Below are 16,653 nucleotides of genomic sequence, written 5' to 3'. Positions count from 1 at the left end.
GCTGGGGGAATTTTGTGTTATAAGTACATCCCTGTTAATGAATTATGTATGATATGGACATGCATATTTGAGACATGTTGTCTTATGGTCAATCTGGAGCAACATGCAGCATCCAAACAATATTTTGTTATATTACACGATATTGTTTTATGTTTTTTCTCCTGGAACAATAACATATCATCCTCACTATTAAAATGATCAGATATCACGAAACGGAAGGAGTAAGGACTATATTGCATTAATTAAAGTCCTGATGAATAGTACAAACACGATCTGTGAAATTAATAATTGAATGGGACGTGTCAGTGTATACTATTCTACAATAATATTAAATAGATGAGATTATAGCGTGAAATGATAGAAAGATTATCCCATCGTGTTCAAACATTTATCTATAGTAATAATAATAATAAAGGGAGATTATGTATTACTTCCGCCGGCGTGAAAAAAAAAGTAAAATCACAAAAATACTGAACTCCGAGGAAAATTCAATCGGAAAGTCCCTAATCACATGACAAAACTCATAAAAACAAATGGACAACAACTGTCATATTCCTGACTTGGTACAGGCATTTTCAAATGTAGAAAATGGTAGATTGAACCTGGTTTTACAGTGCTTTCAGTATTATGTTGTAGTTTACTTGACACTGATTCCATGTTTTTCAAGGACATATGGCTAGCAACCCAATGCAAAAGTCCTATAGCTTTATCATGTATACATATGAAGTTAAAGAAAGGTCAAAATCTAGAACGTCAAAATTGAATATGACCTAGACCTCAATTTCAAGGTAAGAAACCTAGAACTCAGGGGCGGATCCAGTCATTTTAAAAAGGGGCAAAAAGGGGGGGGTCCAACTATATGTCCCCATTCAAATGTATTGAGCGTCCAAAAAAAGGGGGGTTCAAAGTTTCAAAGTTGCAATAACTGTTTCACATCATATGCAAAAAATATAAGCGACATCTTACGAAACCACAAAACACTGTCGGAAAAAGAACAAAATAATAATCTGAACAAAATCAATAAGTCTTTCCAAAGAAAAGTGGATATACATTATTATAAGAACAGAATAAGAATTGTGACTAAGATGGAGAGTTGTCTCATTAGCACTCATACCACATCTTTTAATATCTGTATGTAGTACTCAGATCGAAATCCCGTCTCTAATCGAGGTGCGTTCACCCAATTGACGTTCAATTCTGACGTCACAATAACATATCCTCAAATCGCCGACCAATTTTATGCCTATCTAATCGACGTCCAATTTTTGGCTTCTCTAATCGACGTTAGCTTTTACGGACGACATCACGAGTCGGTTGACCGTTACAGAATAACCGTTTCACAGATGTTATCGCATATGTTCCTTATGTCATAACTTCAATACCCTTCCCTTTTCATGAATGAGACCTACCGAATAAGACTATTTACCAGATTTGTAATAACATAAGCAACACGACGGGTGCCACATGTGGAGCAGGATCTGCTTACCCTTCCGGAGCACTTGGTATCACTCCAGTTTTTGGTGAGGTTCGTGTTGCTTAGTCTTTAGTTTTCTATGTTGTGTCTTATGTACTATTGTTTGTCTGTTTGTCTTTTTATTTTTGGCCATATCGTTGTCAGTTTATTTTCGATCTTTGAGTTTGACTGTCTCTCTGGTATCTTTCGTCCCTCTTCAATTTTTAGCTTCTCTAATCTACGTCTGTTTTGTTTACAAAATATAAAATTGAACTGAACCTATATCAGCTTTTTATTATTTATCCATATAATATATTATTAGAGAAGACTAAAAACAAGCTGACGTCGTTTAGGCAATACATGACTTCATATTGGACGACGTCTATTAGAGTATCAAAATATTGGACGTCGATTTGAGAATATTACGTCAGATTTTGACGTCGGTTTGAGGAACGGACGTCGATTAGAGACCGGACGTCGATCTGAGTCTAATACATATACAATGTTTGACAAATTAATTATGCATGCACCATATCACATACATAGATATATAATAACATATATTGTTATACATTGTCCTATCTCTGCCATCATATATTGCCAAATTTATTCAGATGAACTTAACTGTATTATAGGTAAATAATGATATTTTCCGGTGTACATAAAAAAAAACTTTTAGAATAAAAAATAAGGAGTTGTGGTCTGATTTCTAAAAAGACAACTATCCACCAGAGTTGAAATGAAGTGGAAGTAAGCGATAAAAGGCTATCATCAATAAGAAAACCAATACCGTAAAGTCAGCCATAAGAGACACAGAGATGAAAACTGTGAAACAATTCAAGTATAAAAACTAACGGCATACTTTATGAGAGGAAAAACCGTTACAAAAACATATTTGACAGAAATAAACAAAGTTAACGGTAATCACTATGCTATAGACTCCTAACTTTGGACAGACACCTACAGAATGTGGCGGGGTTAAACATGATTGTTAGCGCTCAACCCTTCCCTAAATTTTGACAATTGTATGTCTCTTCAATGATGCTTTTGTAGAGATTGTAAAATAAAAATGCATTTGTTCCAACGATTAATACGGTTACCTATATATTTGTTTTGGATTATTAATATTTAATCTTAGATATTTTATATATTTCAGATGCCACAGAAGGATCTACTAGATTCAGAAGGGAAATGTATCAAAGTTTTAGATGTTGATGGATTCTATTTACCCGATTTCAAATTTCCAAGTCAGGAAGATGACATCCGGTCAATGAAAGATCATTATCAAGCTAGAGATGATGATATATTGCTTTGTAATTATCCGAAATCAGGTAATAAAATGGTCGATTTGTAAAGCAAAGATTGTTTTGTTCATGTGTTTATGATTTTAGAAGTCAGACCAAAGTCTTCAAACAGCAGTGACATAATAAGGTAAAAATAAGAAGCAGCATTTAAAAAAAATGATGATGATATGAGGAATAATGCAAAATGAATTACAAAATCTCATACATGTTTAATTTTATCAAAGAGGTACAGATGAATATCATGTTTGTTAATTATATTTGTCCATATAACACAAAATAAAAATTGTCTTTAGGCTGACAGATTTCCAGAGTAAATTGGAAGAAGATTAAGTTCGAATTTTTTGTTCACATTGGGAACACAAGGGGTCTTTTGATCTTTTTGTGAATTAACATTCTCCTTATCTTTATGTTTCTAACAATGTGATTTGTCTAGTGTTTTTAAAATGAAAATAACATTTGATTAAATGTAATTTAGATTCATCAGGAACAGTCTAAAATATGAAAGCAAAGAATATATCAATAAATAAATATTCAAATTGTGAAAAATAATTCAGCCTTACAAATTGGTAATTACATTACAATGTACATATAACAAATGATTGTTTCGCAAATTTAAAAGATTATTGTTAGTTTTTATTTTATTTATAATAGTATTTATTAACAGGAACCCATTGGGTTTGGGAAATTATCCAGATGCTGTCTACACAGAAAGCAGAATTAATAGAACACACTAAAATGAAAGGCATGATTGAAAGCATGTCAAAAAAGTCGTTCGATTCTCTACCGTCTCCTCGTATACTGAATACACATCTCGAATTTCTCATGCTTCCGACAGATTGCCTTAGGCGGAAATGTAAGATAGTTTATACTATGAGAAATCCGAAAGATGTTGCTGTTTCATATTATCACCATCATCATGGACTGCTTATGTATAACTATGACGGATCATGGGATGGCTTCTTAGAAAGATTTTTAGAGGGAAATAGTAAGTTTTCATTATATACAGGAGTTATCCCGAATAGATAAGTAAGTTTTTATTATATACAGGAATTATCCCTAATAGATAATTAAAAAAAGAATATCAGGGATGTGGTTAAACTAAGTATGTTTTTCACTCTTAAGATAATAGTCTAATAAAGGAAACAATAAAAATAATCGATATAAAAAATCAAACACATCCACATGTTTGTACATTCAGTATCTATAAAATTGAGAATGGAAATGGGATATGTGTCGAAGAGACAACAACCCGACCATAGAGCAGACAACAGCCAATGGTCTTCAATGCAGCGAAAACCCCCGCATCCAGAGGACTCCTTCGCTGGTCCCTAATCAAATATGTTACTAGTTCAATATTTACAAATAGTCCATGAAATTTGTTTTTTAATTACGTCGTAAAGGTAGATTAATTCCTTGTGTCCCTCTTTTCAAGTCACAAACACATGAGTCATGAGCGCCACATCGAAGTAAAAGTACAGCCAACGCTGTTTATCCACAAAAGTTTTAATGCACAGCAGAAACTAGAAAAATAAATTCTAAATGTATATTATGTTTCAAAGAATTAAACAGATTCCTTGATTTTAAGAGTCCTTTTGTTATAAAATTGAGAATGGAAATGGGGAATGTGTCAAAGAGACAACAACCCGACCATAGAAAAAACAACAGCAGAAGGTCACTAACAGGTCTTCAATGAAGCGAGACATTCCCGCACCCGGAGGCGTCCTTCAGCTGGCCCCTAAACAAATATATACTAGTTCAGTGATGATAAACGCCATACTAATTTCCGAATTGTACACAAGAAACTAAAATTAAAAAAATACAAGACTAACAAAGGCCAGAGGCTCCTGACTTGGGACAGGCGCAAAAATGTGGCGGGGTTAAACATGTTTATGAGATCTCAACCCTCCCCCTATACCTCTAGCCAATGTAGAAAAGTAAATGCATAACAATACGCACATTTAAAATTCAATTCAAGAGAAGTCCGAGTCTGATGTCAGAAGATGTAACCATAGAAAATAAACAAAATGACAATAATACATAAATAACAACAGACTACTAGCAGTTAACTGACATGCCAGCTCCAGACTTCAATTAAACTGATTGAAAGATTATGATTTCATCATATGAATATCAGACACAATCCTTCCCGTTAGGGGTTTAGTATCATACCATCATAACATATATGAGAAGAACATAACCCGTGTCATGCCAACAACTGTTTTTTTAATAAATGTGTTTAGTTCCGATGCAAAGACCCTATAAGTGAATCAATATTTACGCCAAAATAAGCAATCTTTAGTGACCTGACAACAATATCGTAACTATATCCCTTCTTGATAAGTCTATTTAAAGGTTTTGTTAGTTTCTGAGGTGAATACTGACATTTTTGTGCTTTATAAAGAATATTTCCATAAAAAAAATGGATGTGAAATACCTGAACGTATAAGAAGTCTGCATGTTGAGCTATATTTACGAATGATGTCCTTATACCGATGATAGAATTTAGTAAATGTTTTGACTAGTTTGTGATATCGAAAACCCTGGTGTAATAATTTTTCAGTAATACATAAATTTCTCTCGTTAAAATCTAAAACATTGTTACATACACGAGCGAATCGTACAAGTTGAGATATATAAACACCGTAAGATGGTGATCAAGGAAAGAGCAGTGGTCATTGTTAGTATTAGCGTTATTTAAAGTAAGTTCAACAGGATAAATTTCTTTAGTATACATACTGAAGTCGTCATTATTGAGAGTCAAAATGTCATCCAAATATCTAAAAGTATTATTAAATTTGTTTATGAGATGTTGTTTCGATGGGTCTTTGCTGGTTTTTGTCATAAATTGTAACACGTAGCAATAAAAAAAACAGGTCCGCAATAAGTGGTGCACAGTTAGTCCCCATTGGAAATCCAATAACCTGACGATATACGGAATCTTCAAAGCGAACAAAAATGTTATCTAGTAAAAATTCAAGGGCATATATAGTATCAAAGCATGTCCAATTGACATAGTTTTTTTGTTTATTGCTACTAAAAAATGACCTAAAAGAGTTTGAACATATATATTCACATTCTGACTTTTTAAATGCCCATTTAATTAGGTGGGTGAATTTTTTCTTAATGAGAATGTGAGGCAATGTGGTATACAGGGTAGAAAAATCAAAACTTATTATCAGGTTTTTGATTGTACCAAGTGTACTGGTAAGAAGAATAGACAATTTAGTAGTGGAACAATGGCTTGAAGACGAAATAAATCTATATTTGTAAGGTGTTTTGTGTAGCTTCGGAAGCCAATACATAGTAGGGACTATATATAGAAATAGAATGAAAGAAAATAAGGGATATGAATTATCAATTATTGTCACGGACGGACGGATGGATAAGTCTTTCAGTGCTATTTTACAATATTGACTAAAGAATCAATGAATAGAATAAATAAATTATTTAATAAACAAACAAAAAAAAAACAGTTAAGAAGAAAAAATACATCAAATTATTCTAAACATTAAAGTCCAAATAAATAGTTCAACAGCTTCAGTAGTTTGTATATTATCCAGATTACTTCCCTTTGTATCGTTATGACGGTTATGGTATCGTTATGACGGTTATGGTATCGTGCAACACAGTTCCACTATAATATGTAGATATGTTGTTTGATGAATTATGTATGATTGCGTTCAATCCATATGACCACTCCTTAACACCGCAGCATTGTATTACTCTGGTGCAGGCTGGAACCTAGCAATAATATAATTGTACAAACTCTTTAGTACGATTATCAATTTAGATATGCATTTTACCTGCACGTTCATGCAACATAAACATGAACTCTATAATCTCACGTTCATAAAATGAACATATATATTCTATTAATTTACGTAGATAAATACGCACATACATTTTATATGCAGCAAAATGTGTCATACTGTAATAAATATCATAATTTGCATGATAGTTTCAAGTACATAAGGAAATTCGGAACCTTGTACACATAAATATCACGTACATTCAATTTGTACCCGTAATTAACAATCTTGGTCTTGTTCACTAGTAAAACCGCAAATATCTGAATATAAAACATGGTTTTCATATCTTTAAATCCGTTTACAAAGCATTATAAATTGAACAATTTACACAATGGAAAATTGTCTGCAGAAGTCTGAAAGTTTCGGAAATTTGATAAACAAAAGTGAGACACAGAAAAGTAATAATATATGTAAGAATAAACCACTTACCTCGGAATTGATGCACTACACGCCACTAGACAGTAGAACCATTGAAGTATAATTTAGCTATCAAATATGAAAATGCTCTAACGAGTGTGGCATCCTTCCACACGAAAATCCCAAGCAGAAATAAAATGACAACGTGTCCAAAGAACTCATCTGACCACTGTTTAAAAATAGCCAAACTGTCCGAAGAACTCGATTGACCACTGTTTAAAAATAGTCAACAGGTGTGTAAATAGGCTAAGCCTAATCAGTGTGCGTTTAAACACAGTCGAACCAAACTTAGGCCAAACGTACGTATATACATAAAAGCGTATGTTAAAACTATGTATAAAATAAACTGTGAAAAAAGGCGTCCTGCGCAAAGACTGCAAGTGCAATTCTCTGATCATTACGACAATTCCACAAATCATTATCTATATACAAGTTTGACTGAATAAATATGTGAATTACTCTATAAAATTCATCTGGATCGTGACAATTATGACACCAAAAAAGTTACATGCACACCAAAGGTTTACAAAAGGCAAAGGAACAACGCGTTTATTGGAAGGAAATCGCACAATTATTTCATAATTTTTATATAAGAAAAAACATACTGAGGTATAATAACATGTCTTGCTAGCATATTAATCTATTGTAATAAAATTCATAATATCATAAAATTTGTAGATTTAGCTAACAAAGTCCTTATATTTGTATAAAGTAACATTCGTGGAAAATTGTTTTAACGTTAGATATAAAGCTACAATTAAAACTTGCTTGCAAGACCCTCTCTGTTTGGATTTTTTTATCATTATCTCCTCTGTGATTAATATTTAATTTAGATAACTCTGGTTAATCAATTCATTTATAGTCATTTTCAAAAATGATGAACGGTTCTTTATATTGGTATATAATCATTTTAAACGTTCCAAATTTATGAAATCATATTCGTACATCAATGTTTTTGATACACCAATAACAAAAACTGAAATATATTGAATTGATACATTTTGTAACTATTCAAAGTTATATCAGAAACCTATACTTAATTATAAAATAATGAACCTGTTAAAGGGAGACAATACTCGAATAACTTTTTTTTCGAATCGGCACATAATACAAAGGAATGTCACTCTTGCATACAAATGGCACATCAATATAATTAATTAACTGTGCCTTCGTGCTCCACCTTCAATGAAGATTCTAAATTATAAATATAACCAAAAGTTGTTAACCTATGTGATTGTGAAGACTAATGGAAGCTAACCCACTGTAAAAAATATTTCTTTGAAATTTTTTGAAAACTTCTTTTTGAAAAATGCTCGAGCCACTTGACTTTCATAACTCGTAATTAACATTTTTACACAATATCTTAATAAAGTGATTCAAGATTATTTGATTCTCAAAGTGTAAGACGCAATAAAAGTCGTATGCTTGCATCATCTGACCCAAATGCAGATTTAACTAAGTCCTGAACATTTCGACATTTGTTTGTTTGTTTTTATCAATACCGGTTTGTAAACAAATTACAAGTACATGTTTTAAAGATCCGACTAAATACCTATATCTTGATAACGTCAGGTAAATATGCTTTACAATCTTCTTATAAAAAAAATAACTGTTTAAGTAACAAACAGTTATCAAAGATACCAGGCTTAATAATTTAATATTTGAGACCATATTTTAGACACAATCTAGTTAACCATTTAGATTACCTCCGAAGACTACCGATAGTTATTCGACCCAATATAAACATAGAATATAACTATAAATAGACTGTGAAACAAGTATAATACCAATTTTCTAGGCCCGTTTCATTTCAAGTCATAGATTAGAAAAATGTAAATCGTGGTTTATGAATGATTTCTTATGGTCCTAATCTTTCAAAGAAATATTTTTTTATGGGGAGTCGCTTGTTTCACTTTCAATGTTGATATTCTTATAACTAAACACTGAGGGCATTCATAACCCATCTTCAGCAGAAGGTCAAGTTAGGATTTCATGAATTCAGATTCAACTGAGGTTCATTTGTACTCGCCAGACATTAATACATTTTGGATTGTTTTCAGTATTATTTTTTTTCCCCTCATATTGCAGCAATCTAATGGTTAATAGCGCAATAGTATTTAATAATTTCGCTTTTTTTTTAATGTTTGCATTGACACTTATTACATTCTATATGTTTTGTTAGCTCTGACACTTTTGGTATATTGGACTTTCAAAACATTCTGCTTTGAGCATACCAGATAAATATTACTTCAGAAAATGTAAAGTTACACAAATACCGACATCATGGAAAATTTAAAATGAATATTCCTTTACCAAAAGGCAAAAGCAAAAGCTCAAACACATCTAACAAATGGAAAACCTCATATTCCTGACTTGGCACAGGAATTTCCTTTTGTAGAAAATAGTTGATTGCACCTGGGTTTATAGTTAGCTTATCCTCTCATTTGTATGACAGTCGCATAAAATTCCATCAAATTGACAATGTGTGAACAAAACAAACAAACTTTATAGGTAAAAATGTCAAAAATTGGGGTACAGCTGTAAATATTGTTTCTTAATCTTAATCACTATAACACAAAATATGTCAACAAAGAAAAACAAAATGGCATAGAAACAAAACTCAGAAGCAAAAATAACAGACAAAAATACAAAAAATACAATGTCATATATTAAAATCCCTTTTTTTACCCTCTCAATTTACTATTTAAAATTCCAACAAGGACAACATTCACTAGTAACACCATACAAAGAATCTATATTTTCCATTTTCTTTAGTTTTTACCAAGCAATTAATATATTTCAGTTGATTATATGTCTTGGTTTGACAATGTACGAAACTGGCACAAAGCCATACAGGAACATAAGGACTATCCGATACATGTTATTCATTACGAAGATATGCAACAGGTATGGTATACGTAACCATATTCACATTTTATAAGATCTACAATATACGACAATAACACTGCATTCAGATAACTTTATATTCCGAACAAGAGTGCACACGCTAAAATGTATCGCCTTCTTTACTAGCCATTCATTTTATGTTGATAGTCCTAAATTCAAAGCTTTACTACAAGTATCACATAAACTTAACATGATCCAAGAAAATGAGATCAAGGTCAGATAAACCAAATAGAAATACATGTACACCTTACAATCATTCAATACACTAAATAAAGTTGACCTATTGATTATAGTTTCTACGAAATAGACTTAACCAAGAAAAATAAACTTTGACCAATGAATCATGCCAGACACCTTAAAATCAGTATATGCTTTAAATATATTAGTAGTTGACCTAATGCTTATATCGTCTAAGAAACTAACTTAACCATGAAAACAAAACATTGAACAATAACCAATGAAAAGGTCAAGGTCAGCTAGATGATATCTGCCTGCCAGACATATACACCTTATAATCATTTGATACAACAAATATAGTTGACCTATTGCTTATAGTTTAAGAAAACATAAAAAATAACAAAAACTTACTACTGAGCAATGAACCGTGAAAATGTGGTCACGGTCAAATAAAACCTGCGAAACTTACATGTGCATCATAAATAAAGACAACAGTAGTATACCGTTATTCGAAATTCATAAATCGTTTGTGAGAAAAAAAAATCCGGGTTACAAATTAAAACTGAGGGAAGCACATCAAAGATAAGAGGAGAACAACGACACAACACTAAAATACAACACACACACAAGAACGAACTATAATAGCAATGGCCCTTTTCCTTACTTGGTACAGAACATTTTAAAAACAAATGGTGAGTATAACCTATTTTTATTGCAATATTAGATATACATGACGACTACAATACAAATAAATGGGAGAACATACAGGACAGAGAAATGCACAAATAATAGCTATGAAAAGACACCAGACTTATAATTTAATATGCCAGACGCACGCCCCGTCTTCACAAGAAAATATTTCATTTTTTAACTATTGCATAGAGTATGAAATAAAATCACAAAAATACTGAACTACGAGGAAAATTCAAAACGGAAAATCCCTTTTCAAATGGCAAAATCAAAAGTTAAAATACATCAAACTAATGGATTAAAACTATCATATTCCTGACATGGAACAGGCATTTTCTTCTGTAGAAAATAGTGGATTGAACCTGGTTTTATATCTAGCTAAACCTCTCACTTGTATGACAGTTTGGTTGTAATGTGTACATGTCCAACTGGCAGGTATCATCTGACCTTAGACAAAACTCAAAAACTTAACGTTGACCACTGAACCATTAAAATGAGGTCAAGGTCAGATTACACCAGCCAGTTGGACATGAAAACCTTACAGTTATTCAATACACCAAATATAGTGAAGGGTAAATTTAAAGTTGATTGGAGGGTTGTGGGTCTAATCGTTTAGGAGTTAAAAACCGAAAAAAAGGGCAAGATCCAAGAATTTTCTGGACCGATGGAAAAAATTGAGCATGTTCAAAACTTTGAACGGACGTTCAACGGATGAAGTGTCCGGTAAGCGTCCGTTTTGTACAATACTCGTCCGTTATGTGTCCGTTTTGTATCCGTTATTTGTCTTATACTAAGGTATATAGGATTTTTTTTTCTGAGACAAGTGCCTGTGATATTTCACTAGACATCAAAAGTTCAATGTAGGATAAAAAAAAACTTAATTCATATAATTTTTCACTAACCCCTCCCCCACCAACCCCCTCTTAACTTAATTTTGATTGACCAATAATGATATATAATGAATCGATGTCAATTAATAAACATAACTTGCAGCAATTTTTACATCTGTATGAAGTTTGTTTCAACTCACTAAACCATTAAGTAATGTATATGTTCCAGACCGTATGAGTATTTGGACCGTACGCGTACGGTCTGGACCGTATGCGTACTTTTTCAAAATACGCATACGGTCGGACCGTACGCGTACGGTCTGACTGATATTAAGAAGTTGGTCAAGCTTATTAGATACAAATGTATATAACAGATCAACATGACTTATATCTCCAATTAATATAAAAAGTTCAACAGCATTTGACATAAAAACTTAATATTTTAACTATTTAAAAAGATCACGCTTATTTAATCTGTTAATCTCTCTGTATTTTGCAGGCCGGTAATTCATTAATTGCAGCTCAGTATGCTCATTGAAATTGAAGTTATCGGAAGTAAACATAATGTGGAGGACAATTGTTTTAGAATATTTATGAACTTTACAAAAGAAATGCATACGCAAAGGAGCATGCATTATCAAAACATGTAAATGTAAAAAATACGACGTTCTTAATAGAAGCAAGTGTCACCTTCGGCCAGAATAACAAAATAAAATTCACGGATATACAATTAAGCAAATATTTAATTTCAATTGTTCGCTTATTCACTTTATCATCGGCCATCTATTTTGTAATAATAACAATTTGTTTAACTAAAAATAAAGATTTTGATAAATGTTTGTTTAAATTTAACCCATATGATCCCAAAACGTATGATCAGCTGGACCGTACGCGTATACTTATACGGTCCGACCGTACGCGTATGGTCGGACCGTACGAGTATACATATACGGTCCGGACCGTACGCGTACGGTCCAAATACTCATATGGTCTGGAACATATATATATGTTTAGCATCATTCGCTAAACCAGATAAAAAAAAAAGAAATCACAAATACAGTTTTTGAATACTGCATACCTTCGCCATCTAGAATTTAACAATAAGGGTTCTGCTAAGAACCGTCTACTTTAAGAAGAAGAAACCAAACTTGTGATTAAGCCTTTCATATTTTCGATCTTTAAGTAGCAATAGTGCGGTAACACCTGCATATACAATATCTATCTCCAACTTATTTGAAGGTTCTGCATGCTTAATACATGTTAGTAAACTTTATGAGTATTTAATAGGTCATGCTTCAAATCACTTTGAGTCAACACAACCACTGATCACCACTGGAGTTTTTAAAAAAAGTTACAGAAAAAAATCAAAGATATACCATAACCCAAAATTCCATTAGGGACAACCCCTGACCAAGCTTCACACTGGACACAGTAGTATGATGTTTTACATGTTGTTGGTTTTAACTAGATTCGTTCATTCACTTTCATGAACCTATCGTCCAAGGGCTGTATAGTCATGATCGTTAAAAACTTCCGTTTGTTTGTTCACTTTCATCCTTTTTTTTTAATTTCAAGTCCATAGAATAATAACCAAAGTTACATATTAACACATAACTTGGCAAACACACAGGAATCTGATGTTCAGTGATCTTCAGTGGTTGTCGTCTGTTTATGTGGTTCATAAGTATTTCTCGTTTTTTATATGGATTAGACTGTTGGTTTTCTCGTTTGAATGGTTTTACACTAGTTATTTTTGGGGTCCTTCATAGCTTGCTGTTCTGTGTGAGCCTATGATCCGTGTTGAAGACCGTACCTTGAGCTATAATGGCTTACTTTTATAAATTGTTACTTGGATTGAGAGTTGTCTCATTGGCATTCACACCTTCCTATATCTACTTACTCTCTTATATTGGCTGAAGTGCTTTTAAGATTGAGATTTGTGTGTGAGTGTTTGCTTATTCTTATGTTTTAATTTCATAAACTTAATCTAATTGCAAGTGGTGCATAAAATAATTCTTTCAGTCTTTTTAACACATACCTTTTTTTCAGAATGGCATCGAAGAAATTAGAAAATTAGCAAAATTTCTAGAGAAACCCTATAATGAAAATTTATTAAAGGATATCCAGGACAAGTGTCAATTTGAATCGATGCAAAAGGATAAATTTTATGATAAAAGTCATTGGAAAGAAAACACTACCGGTATTGGAATCTATAGAGAAGGTAAATCATTATCTTGAAACATTCATAATTAAATTAAATTAACAATAAAATAATTACAATTCAACAAGTGACAGTGTGAGCTACGGCTCTGGCACTGATGAAACCCACACCCATATATTTCGGTAAATAGGAAGTTGTTGAGTGATGAACCTGAAAATGCATCACACAGTGTAGCTGAAAGAGGGACGAAAGATACCAAAGGGACAGTCAAACTCATAAATCTAAAACAAACTGACAACGCCATGGCTAAAAATGAAAAAGACAAACAAACAACAGCACACACGACACAACATAGAAAACTAAAAAATAAACAACACGAACCCCACCAAAAAATTAGGGGTGATATCAGGTGCTCCGGAAGGGTAAGCAGATCCTGCTGCACATGCGGCACCCGTCGTGTTGCTTATGTGATAACAAATCCGGTAAATAGTCTAATTCGGTAGGTCACATTCATGAAAGGGAAGGGGATTGTAGTTACGACGTAAGGAACATATCCGATATCATTTGTGAAACGGTTATTCCATAACGGTCAACCAACTCGTGATGGCGTCCGTAAAATTTACGAAGGGATGATTTCAACTTAACCATTTGGAACTCTTGGTTCAATAGCTTCCTTGTGAGCAGCAACCCTCTATCAAGAAAATCATGATAGGAAATGCAAGCACTGGAATATCGTATTAATTGGGAGATATATACCTCGTATGCAGGTGCTGCTGGGATGTTGCTACTTAGAAATTGAAAGTTCACAATTGGAAAGCTGAAATCATCTCTTTTGTCGTAAAGTTTTGTTTTCAACCGACCGTCATTGTCAATTTCTAGATGTAAGTCAAGATATGAGGCCGACTTAACTGTATCTGTAGTATCCTTTATCTCTAGCTCGATTGGATAGATGCGTTCCACATAGTCACCAAATTTTGAATTATTTAGTGAAAGAACATCATCTATATAGCGAAAAGTAGAGTTAAAGGATATTGCTAACTTCTTATCTTTCTTCCTAAGAAGTTATTGCATGAAGTCAGCCTCATAATAATAAAGAAACAAGTCGGCAAGTAGAGGGGCACAGTTTGTTCCCATTGGAATGCCGACAGTCTGTTGAAAAACACGTCCTCCGAACGTAACAAATATGTTGTCAATCAAGAAATCAAGCATCTTGATAATATCAGTTTCAGAGAATTTTTTGGTCGAATCAGAGTGACCCTTTACAAAGTAGGATTTATCCCTCCCTAAGACAAGATACTTGTATCTACGTTGGCCAATCTTTTTTACGAAGCAAAGCAATACCAACTCTTTCAATTTGTCTTTTAGTTTGAAATGTGGAATACTAGTGTACAGAGTAAAAAAGGCAAATGTTTTAATACTGTTACAAGATGAAAGAGAGTTAGATTGTATGTACTCTAAAAGATCTTTGGAATTTTTAAGTATCCACATCTGATTCACGCCCCCTCTAGAATAGGCAGTTTCACAATAACTTTGAAGCCCGTCTTTGATTGCTGATAAAATAGATGTTAATAATTTAGAAAGAGGTTTTGTAGAGCACTTGGAAGACCCAGCATTGTAAGGACAGTTATATAAACCTTAAAAGCAATTCAAAAATCCTTGTAATGTAGTTCCTAAGAAAAATGTGACAAAAATTTTCAACTTGGCTATCATGTGGCAAATGATACAAGTTCAGTAAACAGAAAGATGTTGAGTGAAGAATATGAAAAAGCATCACAGGGCATACTGATTTATATAAACCCTGAAACCAAATGTCAGAAATCCTTATGATGTAGTTCCTGAGAAAGATGCTACAAAAAATATTTATGGGACGGACGGAAAGACTGACAGATGGAAGGATGGATAGACTGAAAGACAGAGGTAAAACATTATACCCCCAACTTTTCATATATTGCATGAAAGGGTATAAATATGATATGACTACCACAGGTGAATTAGAACATATAAAAGATATATAATGCTAAACAACCAACAATAAATCAATCATAGATAAATAACAAAGATTGTAAAGATGTTGTTTTATTTGGTCCGAGTTGTGAACAAATATTGTCAAGTGATATTGACTGATCAACAAAAGATAACTCTAGAATAAATATTCATATTTAAACTAAAAATGGGTATTGTGACATTGACTTGGAGCTGTGGTAGGCACTGTTTTAAATCACCATCTAGACTTCGAGAAAATTCAAATTTGACAAATGATATTGACTCTAAGGCTTGACTTTTACTAAAAATCCTATGTCAATTTTTAAATGTTTTTGTTTTGTTTTATTGTGCTTTTTTGTTGCTGTCCAATTGACCTTTATACATACAAATGTATATCTTTTTAATTATATTTTAAATATTAATATCATTTAACAAGAATAGATATAATCAAATATGTTTATATTGCAGGTAAAGTGGGTGGATGGAAGAAGGTTTTTACAGTAGCACAGAATGAGAAGTTCGATAAATTGTTTCAGGAAAAAATAGCTGATTTAAATTTGGACATTAAATTCACAATATGAATGATAAAAAATGTAGGACTAAGCAGTGTATAAACCAAGCAGTTGCTTCTGTTGTATACTTTTATACACATATTGTTCGACTATATGAAACATTACAAAAAGACTGTTGGAACATGCATGACAAATAATCAAAATAAACTCGTCAAAGATTTCAGGCAATAAAATAAAGTCAAGTATCATCTTTCAGACTTGAGTCCATGCATTTCATTTTGTAGTTAATGTTACATGAATAGAGGAAATTTCCATAAAAGGGTATCGATTAATTTCGATTTAATATGTTATATCTAAAGTTAAACAGGTATACAGTTACATTCTTCTGCATCATTTGGTCTCTTGTTAAA

General features: G+C 32.5%; 1 protein-coding gene and 1 long non-coding RNA gene across 2 annotated transcripts; one reads left to right on the top strand and one right to left on the bottom strand.

Moving 5' to 3' along the window:
* Positions 1-2,249: 2,249 nt before the first annotated feature.
* LOC143068188 (sulfotransferase 1B1-like) lies at positions 2,250-16,498 on the top strand. The gene is made up of 6 exons (XM_076242049.1): positions 2,250-2,294; positions 2,610-2,784; positions 3,422-3,742; positions 9,787-9,890; positions 13,637-13,808; positions 16,200-16,498. Exons 2-6 carry the CDS (start codon positions 2,610-2,612, stop codon positions 16,310-16,312), a joined length of 885 nt encoding a protein of 294 aa, XP_076098164.1. The 5' UTR covers positions 2,250-2,294; the 3' UTR covers positions 16,313-16,498.
* LOC143068191 (uncharacterized) lies at positions 6,192-7,136 on the bottom strand. The gene is made up of 2 exons (XR_012976133.1): positions 6,996-7,136; positions 6,192-6,498 (listed from the first exon to the last, which is right to left on the bottom strand). It is a non-coding gene; the product is annotated as an uncharacterized LOC143068191 (long non-coding RNA).
* Positions 16,499-16,653: the final 155 nt, after the last annotated feature.

The sequence above is a fragment of the Mytilus galloprovincialis genome, chromosome 3 (genome assembly GCF_965363235.1).
Source record: "Mytilus galloprovincialis chromosome 3, xbMytGall1.hap1.1, whole genome shotgun sequence".
Classification (NCBI taxonomy): Eukaryota; Metazoa; Mollusca; class Bivalvia; order Mytilida; family Mytilidae; genus Mytilus; species Mytilus galloprovincialis.
This window is presented reverse-complemented; position numbering and strand designations above follow the sequence as displayed.